Below are 19,609 nucleotides of genomic sequence, written 5' to 3' on the forward strand. Positions count from 1 at the left end.
AATCCATTTCAAACATTGAACGTGAAAAAAGATTGTGTTTTCTTCTATGAATGTGACTTCCATCCATCCATCCATTTTCCAAACCGCTTACTCCTCACAAGGGTCGCGGTGGGTGCTGAAGCCTATTCTAGCTGTCTCCGGGCAGTAGGCGGGGTACACCCTAAATTGGTTGCCAGCCAAACTCAGGGCACACATAGACGAACAACCATTCACACTCACAATCACTCTTAGTGACAATTTAGATTGTTCAATTTCCTTGCCACACATGTTTGTGGAATGCGGGAGGAAATTGGAGTAGTTGGAGAAAACCCACAACACGCAAACTCCACCCAGGAGCCTGGGAATCAAACTCACGACCTCTGCACTGCAAGGCGGACATGCTAACCAGTCATTCACTGTGCCACCCCTGAATGGCATTTTATGAAAGAAACTGATTACAGGAAACGTGATTTACTGTCAATGAATATTGTCAAGTTGCCTTGTTATAGGTGCACACTATTACGACTACTCACTCTAGTATCATATGTTGTTTAGATGATGATGCAATGTGTCACTGTGATCATGTGTTTGTTGTGAAATGCTTAATGCTTCACAGAGAGGCCATAGGATGAACTGTACTCCCTGGTTAAGTGGCTCTTTTTTCACTCACACAATTTCACTGGTTCATGTTGATTAAAAAAAAAACATGAATAATAAATGACTAAACTATGTAACTATATCACATTGGACAGTTTGTTGTCTATATATTTTATTTGCTTTTATTTTCGCTTTCTTTTACTCTACTTTCTGCTGCCAAGTCAGAATTGCAATTGAGAATCTGTTGCCTTACAAAAATAAAGGCTGAATAAATAAAATGAAAAATGGCAACAAAACGCACGCACGCAGGCGCATACACACACACACACACACACATAGAATACAGGTTACAAATACATGGCACTCTTACACGCCGCATGACAATAATAAATGTTATTTTTGTTATTTATGTTTATAGGTTATATGTTATTAACAGCTCATTCGTCATAAAATTACTTTGTTTAATTCATTAGTTTTATTGAAACTAACCAAGAAACCAGTTATTTAAACTCATTAACTTAATTACAGTTTGTTACACATCTTTAACACGAGTATCATTATATAACCATTTATGATTCATTTTGCGGTGAACACCTGCATAGATAAAGGACCGCATGTCACATCTCATTGAATACAAGTCACTGTCTATCTGGTTTCGTTACAATAAATAAAATCAATTTCAGCCTGGCTGTTTTGTATAGAACGTCTCTTTTTCTTGCCTCTTTGTCAGCATTGAGGTTGAAGGACTCGATTTAGAAAGTATGTACAGATACTGTACTGTAAGTTGCCAAGCCCCTGTTGAGGCGAAGGTTGAACAAGCAAATGTTGGGAAACATTTGCTGATAATAGACAAAATTCAACAGATGAAAAAAATAGATCATGGATAGAATACGTACGTGAAATCCAAACTAGATGAACAGATAGATATTTGGATATATACTTTATTCTACATGTAAAGGAAATTACATAAACATCCACTGTGTATTATATTCCAATTTCCTAGTCAACAACATTACAATGCACAGACCATTGCGCAGGATAATCTTTCAGATGTATCCAACAGTCAAAGGTGGGAAAAGTACAGAGTACAAATATGGACACTTTTGTTTAAAAAAAGATCGACGTGCTGACTCAACTCCTGTTGTTAAGCCAAAGCTTTAAAAAAAATAAAATTAAAATAAATGTCAATTACAGCATATACAAATACCCGTTTTGATCAACTGGAACAACCAAAAATGTATGCACAAAAATCTGCTTTTACGAATTAAAAAAAGAAATGACTCGACTTGCTGTCAAAACATGTCCCCATGTTTTATTTGCGTTAATTTACTACACATTCGCCTCAATAGGTGGGTTTCCATCCACCTATTTTTATTTTTATTTTCAAGAATTGCAAAAAAGAAACTAAATGCAAACGCCAGACATTCGAAAAAAGGCCCAAAATTCGCAAAAAAAAAAAATGCTTAAAAGGGTTTTTTAAAGCGTATCGAAAAAAGAAAAATGCGCGTTTTGCCGACGGAAACAGGTTTAGCGAATAAGCGACAAGACCGGATATACGTCGCACGTTTTGACCGATACTATGTCACACGCACGCTTGTAGTCACAATAACTGGCAGATGATAAAGTAAGATATGTTTGGGGAAACGAAGAAACACGATTCTTTTTTATAATTAATTCAAGAAAAAAATGAATGCAATGTTTGATGGCTTTATTAACATCAGTTCTCAATGTAACGACACACTTCACTTACATGCGGGAGGGAAGCCAACGAGACAAACTACTTCCGTTCAGTCCGTCAAAACCAACATTCCCACCTGGAACATTGTCCCAAAGTTGCGTCACTACAACGTCATCTCGTGACGTATATTCACAAAAGAAGAGAGGCTGGAAGGGCTCCGGGTGGCATAGTGGTTACCGTCACTTACCTTTGGTGCAGCTTGTCGTGGGCTCGCTTCCCCACCTGGGAGACCATGTTGGTATGTGTGAGTGCAAAAAAAGAAAGAAAAAAGGAGCAGTTGGAAATAGGCATAAATCGTCCATTTTGCGCAAATTCGCATACAAATTTCGAAACATTTGGATGGAAATCTGACTCATGATCCCCAAACACAACCTGTTTCTTCCAGGTCCCCCCCCCCTCCGCAGCTTGATTGTCCACTGCACTTCTCAGCATCAAGCTTGAGTTCCTGCAGCAGCTGCTGGTGAATTAACATTTTTCTCCCTCGTGTGTCTTCTTTTGTATCTCGTTAATTGTGTCTTTTTCGCAAAGCCTTGACCCCAAACCAAGCAGGGAAAAGGTTTGCCCCGTGTGTGTATTTGCTTGTGTACGGTTAAATTTGGCTTTTGAGCAAAACTTTTGCCACAAACTGAGCATGCAAAAGGTTTCTCTCCAGTGTGTATTCTGGTGTGCCTTGCCAAACAAGACTTTGCAGCGAAGCTTTTACTACAAATTGAGCATCTAAAAGGTTTCTCTCCCGTGTGTGTTTTTGTATGCCTTGTCAAACTCGTCTTGACAGAGAAGCTTTGACCACAAACTAAGCATGCAAAAGATTTCTCTCCAGTGTGTACTCTTGTGTGTTTTCTCAAAGTGCCTTTTTCCGAGAAACATTTACCACAAACTGAGCAGACAAAGCTTTTTTCTCCTGTGTGTGTTCTTGTGTGTTTTATCAAAGTACCCTTTTCGGTGAATCTTTTCCCACAAATTGAGCACACGAATGGTTTCTCTCCAGTATGTGTTCTTGTGTGTCTTGTTAAGCTTGCCTTTACAGAGAAGCTTTCGCTGCAAAATGAGCAGGCAAAAGGTTTCTCCCCAGTGTGCGTTCTCGTGTGTACTGTCAAAGTGCCTCTTTCAGTGAAGCTTTGACCACAAACCGTGCATGCAAACGGTTTGTCCCCAAAGTGTTTTCTCATGTGAACATTCAAATTCCCCTTGGAACAAAATGTCTTCCCACACTGAGCGCACTGCCAGCATTTGTTGTCCGTGTGACATGTCATACCACCTTCAGACTGTCCATCGTCATCATCATCATCAGGGAAGTGTGATGATGTGTCATCACTACGTGTTTGTGATGGTCCACAGTGGTCTGCATCATCTTCTGTTGTCATGCATTGATTTGAACTGCTGTTCGGAGGCTCTGCCCCTTCACTCTTCAAAGGGGCAAAGGTCAATGGCGATTTGTTGATATCCACGTCGTCCTCTTCATCTTTAACATGGAGGGCGTCTGGTTCATCTTCTTCTTTAACAAGGACGGTCTCTCGCTTCTCTTCCTCTTTAAAGTGGGGCTGCTCTTCCTCCTCCACTTTAATGTGAGGGGACGCTGGTCCCTGTTGCTCCGGATGAAGATATTTTTCATCGACGTCTGCAGGACAAAAACACACAATTGGTTTAGTAAAGTCAAATCTCAAGGGGTGATTTTGATACTGTGTATTAATTGTTTCTACAATCCAATGGAAAATGAATTGAACTATCATGAAGCCGTAACCCCCCCCATAAATTTTTTTATATGTTTTAAATAAAAAATATTGGTCTACTGCAGTTTTGCAAACCAATGCTTCATTTAAGGAGCAACTTTATAATTTTGTAGAGCACTTATTTATTTATTGCAGGTTAATCTCAGGAAAGTGACACAAGGGTTTTATTAATAAAGAAATATGATGAATGAAAAAATGTGTTTCCTTTTTTTTTCCAATGTGCACTGGTCATTTTTTTTGTTTTTTAATGCTCCATGTGGTTGTGTACCATATAATACTGACGGAAATGAACTTTTACATAGTATTGCATTCCTTTTATATCTGTCCATCTGTGCATCTCCTGGGCCAGGGGTGGGCACACTCGGTCCTCGAGGGCCGCAATTCTGCAGGTTTTCCCCACGTCCACTCAACCTGGTCCAGGCCGGCGCGGGGATGCCTCCCGCCGGTGCAAGCGTGGCCCGGCCGCCTCGGAACCCGCTATGAACTATGGTGCTGAATGGAAATAACCGGTTTTGTTGAACGGCTGCGGTTATTTCATCCTGACATTTAAAAACCACAGTTAATCATAAAACCGTTAATAGCTGCACGTCTAGTTACAAACACCGACTGAATATTGTTCCTTCTATCGTCGACATTGAGCAAACATGTTTTTTTTTATAGTGTAGTAAAAGACTCATTCACCCGTGACGGTGTGTTCAATTGAAAATCGGAATTTAGAGCTCTAAAGCTCTAGTTGCGTGATCCCAGCGCTTCCTAGCCTTTTAAATGCACAACAGAGGGTCTCGCCCGGGGTTTCACTGCAGCAAACCCGAATAGATGCTGTGTTCCCGGTGCATGACTCGCTCTCAACTGTATTCATTACTTTGATGTTAATATATGAAATTTGAGTCTGACTTTTATAGCCAGTCAGATTTACAATACAAACATGTTTATAATAGAAATTTACCCACAGACAATTAGAATTATGTGCAAAAATTGCAGCACAGCACGACCTAATAAAGAAATAAGATAAATGCTAGTCAAGAAACCACTTTCCAGGTTTCATCATTTTGCTTTGAAAGAAACAACAAAATCAGCAACGCATGGTTTTGTTTGATTTCGTGATGGCCTCGCCGGCTCCGAGCAGGGCAACAGCAGTATGCTGGTCACAACAACGTGTCTTTTTTTTTTTTTTTGCAGAGCAGTCTAACGAACGATGAAAATAAGAGTGATCATATTCGAAGGGGATATTTATCTGTGACAACGTGATCGGAGTAAATCGTAACCCTAAAAGGAGGCTTGATCAATTGATTGCAGCCAGCCAAAGTCGTCTTCGACGTTTGTAACAATTTTCGGGAGTCGATAAAAAATCTTCCCGAATTTTTTCGCCTGGCTATTAGAGCACACGACTGCACACGAATTGTGCAACACACACGTTCTTCTGCTCGCTGCTAGTGCTATGTACGACTCTGGTGCTCGTTGGACCTCCCCACCCATATGGCAACATGCAGTGCATTCTGGGTAATCCGAAAAGGTGAGAATATGAACATTCCACTCAAATATAAACGCTTGAATAGTTTTAAAACTAAACCGTAGATACGTTACGAAACAATAAAGTGTGTACAAACCAGCCTCGAGTAGCACATTTGGAGGGTTCTTGTAAACAGCGTCTAGTAGTTGACGTTTGCTCTCTTCTTTGGTCCCACAAAATTCCTCGTCGTATTCTGCTGTCGATATTGCACACATTTGCACACAATAATCCCAACTCGTTCACACTTGATCTCTGTTTAGGATGTGTCGCTAACAAACGAGTCTATAATCTAATCTCCCTTTGTTAGCGGCTAGCGAGCTATGCTAAACTAACTCGGGAAGTTTCAGCGGTCACCGAGACGATTATCCGGACACGAAGACTTAATGAGTGAGTAACGATGGGGCGCACAGAGTCGAGGCTTCAATCCATTCAATACTAATTCGGGAAGAAATATTTAATGGAGTGCGTTTGATTTGCACAAAACCTGCCAAGAAGTGCTGTTGATCTTCTTCTCGTTATTGTTGTGTGTTTTTTTTGGTCGGTTGGCACATAACGTTTAGGTGCATTACCGCCGCCTACTGGTATAAAATCAGAATCAGGAGTCTATTACTATTATTATCCTATTTTTTTTTAATCATCTCGGTCCAGGAGCTTCAAATACTATAACGTGCCAAAATACTGTAGTCACTAATTCGGCTAATTGTCATATTCATATAAAAAGTACAATATACTGTCCATTTATATGAAATGAAACATGCTGTGACCTGGCACCCTCTAAATCAAATGTCTTGACTAATAAATAAGCACAATGCAAATGACACTTAAAACATAATCACATACCATAACAACACATATAATACACATATCAAATTAAGATGTTAGGCCCGCTTTTTGACATCCGAACAGCTGTAGATAAAAACTGCCCCTAAAACAAGAGTTCAGAGCCTGAATATCGTCTAGGCGTCTGAAAATTTCTGAAATCCTCCTAAAATATAAGAAATTTCCTCCTGTAATGAGTATTGATAATAATCAATATCCTAAATCTCTAGCAAGTTTTTTTTTCTCCAGTTGACCTTGGTAAGGTGCTTATAATCTTGTGTTGTGATCTTCCCAAACCAAACAGTATACTGTAGATCCAATCAGAATGCTGTTATCATTGACCTGTAGAAATTAAAGTCGTAGAGAACATGTTTCTTGAGACAAAATAGTTATAATCTTTGCTCTGCTTTTTTCTTTTTCTTTTTTGCTAGTAAAGCTGACACCATGAAAGGGAGTCAGAAATCTGAATGACCAAAAAATGTAAAGTTACAATTTCAACTGTCTCCGAGTCCTGACACCATTTTGACAATTCCTTCACCTCATCCCTGTAAACATCCTTGTTGTTGTGTGCAATGAGTTCAAGTACAGTATTATCCTCAAATTTAATAATACTATTGGTATGTGTACACAGACTATAAAGTAGTGGACTGAGACAACAACCCTGTGGGGCACCAATGTTGTAAACTGCGGTAGATGAGAAAATATTCCCAATTTGTTGTTTTATTATCAAACAGTCACGCAGCCACAGGCAGATAGAGTTGCACAAGCCAAGGTCCTTCAGGTTAGAAACAAGTCTAGATGGAACGATTGTGTTGAAGGCGCTGCTATAACCATTATACCACATTCCATTTCGGACGCTTAATAGACTCGCCATTATTCGCGGGCTGGTGTTCTGAAGCCAGGACTCATTATGCGGCCTTTGGCGCGCCCATGTGGACATTCAGTGCAAAGGTTGCATTTTGGGCAAATACTGTAACTCAAATTATTCATGTGCCATGAATAGAATGGTTCCTAATCATTATTACTGAAAACATTTGGCATTATTAGTGTAATTAATAAGTGTAACTCATTTCAATGATGTTTGTGTTCTTTATAGAAAACCACTACGACAACACCACATTAATGATTGATTGGACTACAACTCGTCCGCACCCAAGTACTGTATGTTGTGTTCTGCTGTCATTGTGGAGTTTATTGAAGACGTTTAAACCTCGGAATTTGATCTAGTCTTTCTGACCAAAGACTATACCAGGATAGCTAGAAAAATAGCAAGCAGCTAGATAGCTAGCTCATATACGTCTCATTCATTTATAACACTTTATTCATAACCCGGGAAAAAATTAATGAAAATATTTGAATGAAAATTGTATTCGGTTCTTTGGCAAGGTAAATTAAAAATTCAACATGGACAAAAACAAATTCCATACATGAACATTCAACCGAAAGGGTGTGGGCAGAAGCAAAAGCTGTTCATTTCTGTCTACCCACTACAAAATTAAGTGAAAATACACTTTGATTATATTCCGTCAATAACAACAATTTAAAAACACACACACACACACGTTTCTCTTTTTGAGCACCTTTAGTCAAAATAACCCCAAAATTATAATGCATATTACACTATATGTAGTAAATGTAATCACACTTTGTACTTGAGTATAAGTAGATGCTTGTTTAAAGAAAAGAAAAAAAACACTAGAAGAAGTAAAGACTCAACTCTTGCACTTATGTCATCCCTTCTCAGAGGGAGTGACCACAGGGAACATGCCCCCCCCCCCCCCCCCAATACTGGAATAAAGTGTAATTGCACATCCACTCCAGTAGGTGGCAGCAACGCTTTCATTATCAGAGAGTGCACAAGAAGCTTTAGCTCCTCTGCAAAGGTGTACTTAGAACAATTTATAGATAAATGACACTGTTTCACAGCAGAGTTGGGGGAAGGGGGGTGGGGTGGGGCAAAAATATTTTCTTCTTACTGGAGGATCATAACAAATAAAAACATAATTGAGAAGCACTGCCTTATGTAGAAGTTTAAAAAAAGATCCCGGAATGTTCTATGTACAAATGTAAAAAGCAATTTAAAAAATAGTTTTAAAACTTGGCACAACAAAACTTTTCTGCACCAAATTGTTTTTCTACTTTACTACATGCTATCAAAAATGTCCTCCATTTTTCACATACAACTATGTTCCACTACATAAATACCCCATGTTGTAATTGAATAGGAAATCAGACAATGATTCCCAACCTCAGTTTCTTCCGTGTATTCTGCTGCTTCAGTGATCAGCACACTTGTGATCCTTCAGCAGACGCTTGACAGTGAACGTTTTAAAACACAAGCTGCAAGTGAAAGGTTTCTCGCCGGTATGTGTTCTCAAGTGTGTCGTTAAAGTGGCCTTTACACTGAATGTTTTACCACAAACCAAGCATGCAAAAGGTTTTTCTTGAGCGTGTTTCTTTATGTGTCTTGTCAATTGCGACTTTTCAGTGAATCTGTATTCACAAACTGAGCAGGCAAAATGTTTTTCTCCAGTGTGTGTTTTGATGTGTCTTTTTAAACTTCCATTTGTGGGGAAGCTTTTACCACAAACTGAACAGACAAAAGGTCTCTCCCCAGAGTGTGTTTTGTTAGAGACGCCTTTAAAGAGAATTTCTGACCACAATCTGAACAGTTAAAAGGTTTTTCTCCACTGTGTACTATTTTGTGTCTTGTTAAATGTGTCTTATTATAGAATCTTTTACCGCAATCTGAGCAGGCAAAATGTTTTTCTCCAGTGTGTGTTTTGATGTGTCTTTGTAAACTTCCATTTGTGGGGAAGCTTTTACCACAAACTGAACAGGCAAAAGCTTTTTCTCCAGTATGTGTGCTTGTGTAAATTGCTAAAGATTCATTTGAGGAGAATTTCTGACCACAAACTAAGCAAGCAAAAGGTTTTTCCTGTGTGTGTGTTATCTTATGCTTGGTTAAATGTGTCTTTTGTGTGAAACTTTTCCCGCAAAGTTTGCATGAAAATGGTTTCTCTCCAGTATGTGCTCTGATGTGTCTTTTTAAACATGCCTTTGTGCTGAATCTTTTACCACAAAGCGTGCAGGCATAACATTTCCCTCCTATGTGTATCTTCATGTGAACTGTCAAAGCCCGTTTACATTTTAATATTTTACCACACAGAGAACATTCCCAACATTTGTTTTCTGTTTGACATATGGTAGCACCGTCAAATTGTTCAACATTATCGAGGTAAGGAGAATGTGTGTCGTCACTACGTGCTTGTGACGGTCCATCACCTTCTGTTTTCATATGTTGACTTGAACTGCTGCTTGGAGGCTCCGCCCCTCTGTTCTCCTCACTCTCACCCTTGTCATCTTCTTCACTCTTCAAAGGGACTAAGCAAGAAGGCAACTTGATGAAGTTGTCCTCCTCTTCCTCTTTAATGTGGGCATACTCTGGCTCCTCCTCCTTTTTCATGCAGGGATGCTCTCCCTCCTCCTCTTCCTTTTTAAGTTGAGGGACCTCTGCCTCCCGTTGCCAAGGACCAAGATATTTTTCACCGACATCTGCAGGACACAAGAAGACAAACACAAATCAAATTTGATGCTGTGACTTTTATGTTGTGTCATTGTTTCTACAGTCTAATTGCAAATGAGGTAAATCATGATTTTGCCGCACTATAAGTCTGAGTGTAAATTAATTAATATATATATATTTTTTTTAAAACATGGGCACACCATGCCAAATTGCTTTCCAGAAGCCAATTGAAACATAGAAATATAATAATTGTGTGCTACCTGGCCAGGGCACTCATGTAGCTCCACATGTACAAATTTTGCACCAACAAAATGATACCAACTTGTGGTTGAATGGGTAAAGCAGCTGCACAGTAGCTGTACCTCTTTTGAATCACAGGTTCAAGTACTGCTGAGACCATCTACTGTACGGTTTACTTAAAACCATGACACCAGCGTAGCTACAAAATGTGCCTCACAGTTCAGAGGGCGTGGGTTTGAATGCAGGCTCCAACCTCCCTGTTCTCGTGGGCTTTTGGGACCCCCCCCCCCCCCAAAAAAAAAGTTGTTTCTAAATACGTGATCGTGTACAAACCGGGTTTGTGCAACACAACTCGAGGCTGCTTGCAAATTGCGTCCAGTTGTAGTTGACGTTCGTTCTCTTTTATTCTATAAGGATCCTCCGCGCACTCTGATACTCTTGTACACATTTTATACGATAATCGAAACACATTCACACGCGATCTGATTTGAAATGTGTTGCAAACAAAAAACGTTTTTTGTTAGCGGCTAGCGAGCTAAGGCCAAGCTCGCTGTGAAGCGTCGACGTGCAACATGAAGACTTGATGATTGCTGTGTTCGTCCTTTCAAGTAGTGATGAACGCGGTGTGCCAAGGCTGCGGTCCGTTTAGTACTGATTCGAGGTAGAGTAGTGAGTAAAGCACTTTTGATTTCGTACAGAACATGCAAGAAAGAAAGTAGTCGCAGTACATTCGGTCTTCTTCTTGTGGCGCGTAACAAATAACGTTTAGGCGCATTACCGCCACCTACTGTTGTGGAATGTGGACATTCCGAACATCCAGGCATTTCTATTATTTTCCCAATGCAAACGCTTCCTTTGCGCGGTGTAAACAAACGGCGTATTGTATTGCTTTTGCCAGGCTGTGACTAGCATACAAACCGGGGAGATTGGTATAGTAGTCAAACGACATTTCATCACATTTTGAAATCAAAATAATCCTCACAAATCAAATTACAGCGACCCAAAATTCAATCATTTTCAGTGAGCGTGGAGCGTAATTTCACCGAGTGTCTGGCATTTGAACAGGGGTATGTAGACTATTTTTATTTTACTCTATATCCACTGTAACTAGTAGACATGACACGATTAAATTCTATTTCCGTTTAGCTTATTATTAGTAGTAGTTGTAGTAGTAGTCATACTGTAGTAGTTTTATTTGGTGTAGGAGTAATAGGAGGAATATCTATATCTTCATCTCCTCATCTGCTTCATCTATAACTAACCAATAGCACTGCTTCAAATATATTTTGTAACTTCCTCATTGTTGAACTGTGGGTTTGAAGAAGAGTCTCTAAGAGCATACAATGCACAAAACAATTTAAAGCTAAGAAAACAATCATGCTTATTGTTAACTTTATTAGTGTTATCATCATCATTGTTATTGAAATTTTCCAGCTTTCAAAGTGTGTGCATATATATACTATGTGGAAAATTCCATTCAGGCTGCCAGCAGAAAGTTGGTTTGAGGCAATAACAAAAGTAATGCTATCTTTTAAAAGTTGAACAGCAAAGATGACCAAAATCAAATTTTTAATACTAATTTCAGCCTTTTAAAATTTATTTGAATACTAATTAAGTATGAGTGTTGGCAGGTTATTTTGTATAAACGTGCAAAAAGAGGCTGTAGGTTTCATTAAGCACGCTGCAAATGGCAGTTTAGTGGAGAAAAACTGTTATTTCCTGCGTCATCTGTTCTGAGCCTGGTTGCCATGGAAACCATTCAAAAGCATCCTTTGTGGGGCAATAACACACACACAAGCACACACAAAGACAGCACCATCAAAACACAAATATTTTATTTACACCACAATGAAAACGAAAAATGTACAAAAAAAGACAATTGGGACTCTCGTGTTTAAAAAAAAAAAAATCAAATTGTCTTTAAAAAGTAATGATAACTGTAATATTAACTGATAATAGACTGGTTTTGATTGTGCTTTGATAGACAAATAATTATCCTTGATATTAACTAAAGCAATAATATGCAACATTTTACCTTCTAAAAGCCTACGCCGTCTTATGTAACATGGAGAAAAGCACTACTGTTCAAATACACATTAAGGATCTAGACTAATGTTTTATTAGCTTTAGCGTCAGTGCTAATGCTATCGTAGAATGTTGTTTATTGCCTGTACACGACCACAAAAATCAGACAGTGATGTTAGAAAACAGACTAGCTTTGTTAGCATTTAGCATTACTAGCACAGCGTCCAATCATGTCTGTCGATGTCTGACTGGTGAGTGATTGTGCTTTTGAGTGACCAGCAGCGCTTATTAAGCAAAAAATAATAATACTTCACTGTATTAACTCATTCACTGCCATTGACGGCTATAAATGTAAAAAATTAATTTAAACTTTTCTATAAATTTAATCCCCCCACCCCTTTTGTTAACAAGAGTATAAAAAACTAGAATTTTTTTTATCGTACATTTAGAACAGACGAGTTAACTAGTCAAGTCGGGCAATTAATTACGATTAAAAACTGTAATCGCCCGATGAATTTTTAATATATATTTTTTTAATTCATTCACTGCCATTGACGCCTATAAACGTCAAAATTCATTTTAACTATTTCTATTTAACATTTTTTTCCACTTTTGTTAACAAGAGTATGAAAACCTAGATTTTTTTTACTGTACGTTTAGAACAGATATAACATTTGTGATTAACTAGTGAAGTCATGCGATTAATTACAATTGAAAATCGCCTCTTGGCGCTAATTTTTAATAATCTTTTATTTTTTTAATTAATTTATGGCAGTGAATGAGTTAATTAAAGTCACATACGAAACAACTAAACCAAAAAGGGACAACTTGAAAATCATCAGGATACTACGCCGCCTGGGGAATAGCATTACTGTTGCTCCGGCAACTCCTGGATTGGATTGTTAATACATCAGTGCTAATGCCACTGCAGCAAATTTTGTTTCATGGATGTATAATACAAGAAAAGCCAGCAGCCATCTTGCGTTGCCACTGTGACAAATTCTGCTCTGTGTTTGGTTATTAGTGTGATTTACACCGGGAATCATGTAAGGAACAAAGAGAGACCCTCAAAGAACAAACTTAACTGTTGGCATCGACTACTCAGCCTATATTATCTCAGTATCGTGAATCGTGATTGAAATTTTTATTGATTGGTTTTCTTTAATTTCATTGTTGATGGTTTCGACAACATGACGCAGAAGTCGCACTTGGAGATATACGCATATATAAAATCGCAGTCTTACCGATGAAATGTGCATGCAGCGCTTCTCTCAGATTTACCGGTACAACTGTACGCCACACACTGCAGCTTTATTTACCGTGGAGACAGAAAATAATGTGAAAACACTGCAGAGAAATCAATGTATTCCGCTTAGCGAGTGGCAACGCAATATAGCCGCCAGTGACTTCACTTCTTGCTACGGCAGGCGGCATCGTCCATCATAAAAACGTCCATGTTGAGGGTTCCTGCACACAAATACTAACTTTTCTAACAAAATAAACACGCTTTGTTAACATTTAGCAAAATTAGCTTACCATCTTTAGCTTGTGAGAATAGAATTTCTGATTCCATGCTAGCATTAGAAATTTAAGTGTAGTGCTTGCACATGAACACTACATGGCAAGCTAGCCTTTAGCATGCTTAGCATTGTTAGCTTCATAATGTTGTGCCATCTTCCTTCCTTCCTAACCACTTTTTGTCGACTTCTGTTAAAATTGAGCACAGTTAGCATAGTATCTTCAGCCACCAAGAATAGCATTACTGTTCACATGGCAAAGATGGCTTTAATCTTTGTTGACGACAATAAAACAAATAGCATTTAGGTTGTGGCTTAGCATTGTTAGCCTCCTATCATGTTCTGGTCAAGTTACAACATCCTTGATGACTTTTGGATTTGATTTCAATTAGTGGAGCCCCTGGCCATAAAAATAATTGCCATTTTCCCCCCTTGTGAAATGAAGTCATGCAAGTTAACGCTCGCTACGCAGACAAAAAACAGGTAGAAGCTAAAGCGAAAATGCCACAAACTGGGTGCCATTCTCGGGAGGCAGCCCCCCCCAGACACAAGTTAGGGAGGTTGCAGCATGGCAAGGCCTGAGCGCCGTCACAACAGTTTTTTTGGGTTGCGGCGGTGGCGGGAAATGATAGGGAGCAGTTTTCGGGTGTTTTTTACTCCCCCTTGTGACAGTAAATGTCCTTGAGTGCCTTCAGTTCCTCAATCAGCGTCTTGTTTTGGTTCTCCAACACAGCAACGCGATTTTCTAGACATTTGACATACTCCTTTTTTTTCCGCCGGCATTCCCGCGCAGCCTCCCTGCCAAAAGAGAAAGAGAAATTAAAAGCAGACAATTTCACCCTGGCCTGGTTACCAGTCCATGTGCCTACCTGTTCTTCATGAGCCGGACCTCCCTCTTGCGGGTGACTTCCTCGGCGTGGTGCGAGAGCGGGCTGTGCGTGGCACTCGGTGATGCTGCCGCCAACACGATGCTGTGGGCCAGGCTTGAGGTGGGCGAGCGCAACTGGCAAACGGGGATGTCGCCGGTGGCAGCTGCGGTCGACAACACATGATGCATCATTATCTCTGACATGTTATGTTTTCATTAATTATGTTAGCTAGCTAATGCGCACGAAAAAGCTTTCTATGATTGATCTATGATCATGATTATCTATGATCATGATTTCTATGATGACTCAGTCCCTCATCTCTAATCACTATCTAAGGAATCTATCCTTGGTTATTCACTGAAAAGCTTGTTTATTCACTATTTTTATGCTTGGGCCACATGTCAGATGTTTGTGGGGGTTCACTGTATAGTGGACCTATCAGTCAAATGAAAACATGAATTATATGGTTGCTGTATTTTTTATGTTGTTTCATTATTTTTATTGGAGTACCAAATTACCATTTGGACCATTGAACAAATAAAAAGATTATAACAATATTATACTGGCGGTATAGAAAATGTGATGTACCGTAATGTGTTTAACCAAGTATACATATTTGGAAGCAATGTCTTGTCCATCTGCGTTGTGATATTGTTGCTCTACTTATATTAAATACAGATGTTGACATAAGAAGTCAGACCATTTGCTCTTTTATCTAAATATTTGAAATGTCAACGATGAGTCAGTTTGACCCACCAGCCCCTCACTCATACACACAGTATTAACAGAGGGACTTGTTGACGTCACTGCGTGCGTCTCACACCCGCCCTCTTCCCTTCTTCTGTTCCAGGAAGCTGCGATGACGTCAAAGCAATTTCTTCACCCATTCCCCTCCCCTACCTCACACTCTTGTGGCCAATCTGCCTGACAACATGTTGCTCACCACCAGATGGGCACACAACTTTTTCGTTATACAACAAAATACGGCGAGCAAAGTGTGTGAACTTGTTGATATGTGTATGTGTACACTTTCTTAACTGCGTAAAAGTCGTCAAAAAAAAAAGTCAAAATTGACTATGTACCCGTGTTGGAACCACGGGTGGAATACGTGTACAGTACTTGCTAGGTGGTTATTGTGCGCACGCGCGGCTTAGAACCGGAAGACGACGAGAACGAAGAAAAGATGATTTAAAAAAAGACGCTACGAAGAGGAAGACAATAAAAAAGACCGAGAAGAGGAAGACGACACTAATCCTGACCACCACCCTCGCCCCAACCCCAAAAATGGAGGGAAAAAAAGTTTACCGTACCTGACTCTGTCTCATCCCCGGTGACGGCCATTGCTGTTCCCCAGTGAGCCAGAACCAAGCAGAAAGTGGGCAAACAATGAACTGCTAACCCGCCTTTGTTGCCTCGCTGGCCGGCAAAATTCGTAATGGCGCTCCGCTCTAACTTCCTTGGTAGTCTTGCGTTGTCTCTGGCCGTTCGTCAATTTTGCGGCCGGATTAAAATTACCGTCATTGGCGTCACGATGACGTCACCAGCGGCCGCTGAAGTCAGTGAAGACGCGCTGGTTTGGAGCCCCTCCTCCTCCTCCCCTCCTCCAGAGTACCATAATGTCAAGGGGGAGGAGGGGTTATTTTTAGAGGCAGTGACGCAACTGGAGTGGCTCGACAAACAAGAGGGCACTCTGATTGGCTACTTCTGGGAAGAGAGGCGGAGCGAGCGGCCAAAGACGATGGCTTGTGAGTCAAGTTAGGAAGACAGAACTTTAATTGTTACACTTTTTTCCGCTTTTTTCTTCTTCTTAAACACTCATGTAGTGCAGTGCAGTTGAACAACAGTTTAAAACCATAACCCTGGTTTGAAACCATAATTTAACCTTTGTTTGAAACACTACCTTGAAACATTAACGTTGCCTTAAAAAATTAAGCCTAATTTGAAACCCTAACTTTGAAGACGGTGCACATTTATCAAAAGGCTTCTTCAGCCAACACGAAAACATTGCTGAGTTTGTTTATCAGGATTTTGTCCATGGGGGTCTCCAAACAAAACATACCTTGAAATGTGTAACCTGTCTACTGAGACAAAAACTGGTTCAGTCCTAGTACAAAATCCTGAGAAGCAAATTCTGCAATCTTGTTAACAAATTTGTAGTCTAGATTCATATTGGAGAGAGTAAGCAGCCCATACTCAAACACGTGATACAACATAGGAGAGCAGTTTCTCAATTTTTAAACCCTCAAAACATTAACCCTGGCTTGAAAACGCCACTTTCAACCCTAACCATCTTTGATTGAAACGCTAAACCCGGCCATGGAATCCTGACTTGAATGCTTAACACAGACTTGAAAGCTTACATTCAAATCCTATTTGGAAGCCCGACTTTAAAACCATACCTTGTATGAAATAGAACTGGTGGGTGCTGCCCGGTGAGGCGGCGGCAGCGCTCTCCGAGATGGCGGCTGTGGAAATGGAACCTTAACATTATTAGCTATCAGGTTGTCACTCATGACTACCTGAAGTGTGTATGTGTGAGAGCATTTAATTTGTGTGCCTGTGAGTGTTTCAGTAGTGGATGTGTGTTTCACTCACTAGTGAGCATGAGAATGTTTCAGTAACATGTGTGGGCAAAAAAATCTCTGTGTGTGACAGCATTTTTTGTATAAGATTGTTCTAGTAGTGTTTTAATGAGAATGTTTCAGCAGTGTATGTGTGGAAAAAGAAAAAAAAATATGCACAAGAGAGCATTTTTCTATAATGTGAGAGTGATTCAGTGGACTGTGTGAGTGTGGGGATCAGTAAAGGGCATTAGAGCATTATGCTGAATATGTGAAAGTGTTTTACCTGATGTGATGGCCTTTCAGTAGGATGTGTGAGAGCACATGATGTGTGAGAGTGTTTCAATGGTGAGTGTGAGCAAAGAAAATCAGTAGTGTGTATGAAAGCATTTTGCTAATGTGTGTGAGAGGTTTTTGGTAGTGTGAGTGAGCAGAAGAAAAAAAACTGTGTATGAGAACATTAATGTGAGGTGTGTGGATGGCAAAATGTTCAGTAGTTGATGAGAGTGTCTTGGTAGTGAGCGTGAGAGCATCTCTATTGTGTGTATTGTGGTACAGAGTTGTGTTGTTATGCAAACCTAAGTGACTTATCGCTAACCGTATTGCCCCGATCTCGCATAGTAGCTTGTCGGTGCCAATGAAGTCGAGTCACGCTCCTCCTCTTTCATGTCGTCGTCTATTTTGGAATCGTGCGAGTGCGAGGAAAGCTCGTCAAGGTCTTTCCTGCAAGGGTAGAGAAAATGAAAAACATTGCGAGGTTTCATGCTAACTCATGTAAGCGTGTGATGTTAGCGTGTTGCTTTACTGGTAAGCCGGCTGTGTGGAGGGCATCAGCCGCCTCCTGTGCGAGTCTCCGTCGGAGTTGTTGTCTTCCCGCAAGCTCGAAAACTGAACATGACGACAGGATAACTCTAATTTTAAACCCTAACAATGTTTTGGACTACCCCTTGACATTAAACACTAATCAACCTTTATTTCCCTTGAACATTGTCGGCAGTGTTGCTGTGTGGTTTATGGCGCCTGTCTTACTGAAGACAACCGTCCCACCCGCACAAAGCGTCCAGAACACATGACCAGCCCGCACAACAAAATAAATATAAAAATTCATGCTGTATTACATTAAAAAAAATGGTACGGCGTTTACCTGTAGAGAAGACGCTCCATCCAGGTACGCTTCCTCATCTACTGTCGAGTCACTGGCGCTGTCGTCCATCGGTGCTCGCTTCTGAACAGAAATAACAGCAACAAAGATCACATTTTGGATAGGCTTTCAAAAAAAAATAAAACTGTTATTTTACATTGGAGCCAAAAATTTAACCATGCAGTTCTGAGATTCTGGGTAGAAGGTTACAATCTGTGATTTTTCTCCCACATTACAAAAATATCAGAGCTAGAGTGAAGATGCTTCATTTGTGCCGACCAGTCCACTGACCACATGCCCTTACATTCAACGGCATCCATTGCTTGTCTATATATGGCTGACATTGACAGGCGACTCGTATGTTGTTCGTCTATGTGTGATGAGTAAAAAATGAAGTGTGTGTGTGAAAGATGATGGCTGATAACTTTCACATAGGAAGTGACAAACATTTAGTACAAGTGATGTTGGAATGATGGATGTTGATGAGTGACTTTTTTTCACATGAACTGTAGTTCTCCTAATAGTCAAACAAACATTGTACACTACCCCTTGTTTAAAACTTTAAAACCCAGTCTTGAAACCCAAACCATGCCTTAAAATCAAAACCCCGACTTTGACTTGAACCCTAACCAAACCAACCAAACCACAAGTTTGACGTGTCCCTTTTATTTTGATGATCCCACTTCCGGTCTGGCTGCATTGACGTCACAGCGCTAAACTTGACACGAATTTGCTCTTCCTGCTGACTCATCTCCAACGTTTTCAGCTAAAACTCGCGTGCACTTTTAACGTGAAATCAACGACTGCGTGATTGTTTGATTAGTTGATTGATTGATTTGTGACTTACCCAAACTTTGACGCCTTGCTCGTCGTCACTGGTGACGAAGTGTGACCGGGCTCGCGTCGATCCACGTCAGCGACGACGAAGCAGATGACGACGACCAGACGCTTTTCGGACAAAGAGTGCTTGTTGACGAAAAACTACGTGAGAGCACCGACATCCGCTACTTCCGGCTTCGTTCTTCAAAGACAAAATCAGGACTTTGAAGTAACACACTTGCGCTGACCCCACAAGCCTGTTTGAAACCATACATTCACCCCCTAAACTGGCTTGAAACCATCACAATGTCTTAAAATCTAACTTTTAAATCTTAACCCTGTTTTGAAACTCTAACTTGGGTTCCAAACCCTTCGTATATCTTGAAACCTTGCTTTGAAACCTTAAACCTTGTTTGATACAGTTTTAAAATTGAGGATACCAAAATAATCAACCAATCAATCAATCACTCGATCTCGTGTAATGTCATTTTACAGAAATATTTACGTTGTAAAAGCACTACTGATGAACCGGAAATGC

General features: G+C 40.1%; 4 protein-coding genes across 5 annotated transcripts; all 4 read right to left on the reverse strand.

Moving 5' to 3' along the window:
- Positions 1-2,267: 2,267 nt before the first annotated feature.
- LOC144043010 (uncharacterized) lies at positions 2,268-6,075 on the reverse strand. Its single transcript, XM_077556191.1, has 2 exons — positions 5,652-6,075; positions 2,268-3,932 (listed from the first exon to the last, which is right to left on the reverse strand). Exons 1-2 carry the CDS (start codon positions 5,767-5,769, stop codon positions 2,746-2,748), a joined length of 1,305 nt encoding a protein of 434 aa, XP_077412317.1. The 5' UTR covers positions 5,770-6,075; the 3' UTR covers positions 2,268-2,745.
- A 2,761-nt stretch (positions 6,076-8,836) lies between these two features.
- On the reverse strand, positions 8,837-10,899 carry LOC144043012 (uncharacterized). The gene is made up of 2 exons (XM_077556193.1): positions 10,473-10,899; positions 8,837-9,928 (listed from the first exon to the last, which is right to left on the reverse strand). The coding sequence occupies exons 1-2, from the start codon at positions 10,585-10,587 to the stop codon at positions 8,928-8,930; spliced, it is 1,116 nt and encodes a 371-aa protein (XP_077412319.1). The 5' UTR covers positions 10,588-10,899; the 3' UTR covers positions 8,837-8,927.
- A 1,058-nt stretch (positions 10,900-11,957) lies between these two features.
- On the reverse strand, positions 11,958-16,055 carry LOC144043221 (cAMP-responsive element modulator-like). The gene is made up of 3 exons (XM_077556568.1): positions 15,861-16,055; positions 14,551-14,713; positions 11,958-14,479 (listed from the first exon to the last, which is right to left on the reverse strand). Exons 1-3 carry the CDS (start codon positions 15,889-15,891, stop codon positions 14,335-14,337), a joined length of 339 nt encoding a protein of 112 aa, XP_077412694.1. The 5' UTR covers positions 15,892-16,055; the 3' UTR covers positions 11,958-14,334.
- A 214-nt stretch (positions 16,056-16,269) lies between these two features.
- On the reverse strand, positions 16,270-19,609 carry LOC144043220 (uncharacterized). Of its 2 annotated transcripts, none has more exons than XM_077556567.1 (5): positions 19,100-19,609; positions 18,256-18,333; positions 17,917-17,999; positions 17,710-17,834; positions 16,270-17,015 (listed from the first exon to the last, which is right to left on the reverse strand). In XM_077556567.1, exons 2-5 carry the CDS (start codon positions 18,322-18,324, stop codon positions 16,888-16,890), a joined length of 405 nt encoding a protein of 134 aa, XP_077412693.1. In that variant the 5' UTR covers positions 18,325-18,333; positions 19,100-19,609; the 3' UTR covers positions 16,270-16,887. The 2 variants fall into 2 exon arrangements, with proteins under 2 accessions (XP_077412693.1, XP_077412692.1); XM_077556566.1 differs by having other exon boundaries at positions 18,256-18,336; positions 19,100-19,597.

Source organism: Vanacampus margaritifer, chromosome 2 (assembly GCF_051991255.1).
Source record: "Vanacampus margaritifer isolate UIUO_Vmar chromosome 2, RoL_Vmar_1.0, whole genome shotgun sequence".
Lineage (NCBI taxonomy): Eukaryota > Metazoa > Chordata > Actinopteri > Syngnathiformes > Syngnathidae > Vanacampus > Vanacampus margaritifer.

What these genes read in the sequence shown, in the direction of transcription:
- LOC144043010 (XM_077556191.1), bottom strand. Translation starts at nt 5,769, where the DNA reads ATGTGTGCAATATCGACAGCAGAATACGACGAGGAATTTTGTGGGACC. An exon ending in AAATGTGCTACTCGAGGCTG is followed by an intron (nt 3,933 to 5,651) that starts GTTTGTACACAC and finishes TTTGTCCTGCAG; the next exon opens with ACGTCGATGAAAAATATCTT.
- LOC144043012 (XM_077556193.1), bottom strand. Translation starts at nt 10,587, where the DNA reads ATGTGTACAAGAGTATCAGAGTGCGCGGAGGATCCTTATAGAATAAAA. An exon ending in AGTTGTGTTGCACAAACCCG is followed by an intron (nt 9,929 to 10,472) that starts GTTTGTACACGA and finishes TGTGTCCTGCAG; the next exon opens with ATGTCGGTGAAAAATATCTT.
- LOC144043221 (XM_077556568.1), bottom strand. Translation starts at nt 15,891, where the DNA reads ATGGCCGTCACCGGGGATGAGACAGAGTCAG. An exon ending in CGGGGATGAGACAGAGTCAG is followed by an intron (nt 14,714 to 15,860) that starts GTACGGTAAACT and finishes TGTCGACCGCAG; the next exon opens with CTGCCACCGGCGACATCCCC. An exon ending in GTCCGGCTCATGAAGAACAG is followed by an intron (nt 14,480 to 14,550) that starts GTAGGCACATGG and finishes CTCTTTTGGCAG; the next exon opens with GGAGGCTGCGCGGGAATGCC.
- LOC144043220 (XM_077556567.1), bottom strand. Translation starts at nt 18,324, where the DNA reads ATGGACGACAGCGCCAGTGACTCGACAGTAGATGAGGAAGCGTACCTG. An exon ending in TCCACACAGCCGGCTTACCA is followed by an intron (nt 17,835 to 17,916) that starts GTAAAGCAACAC and finishes CTACCCTTGCAG; the next exon opens with GAAAGACCTTGACGAGCTTT. An exon ending in TGCGAGATCGGGGCAATACG is followed by an intron (nt 17,016 to 17,709) that starts GTTAGCGATAAG and finishes CCATTTCCACAG; the next exon opens with CCGCCATCTCGGAGAGCGCT.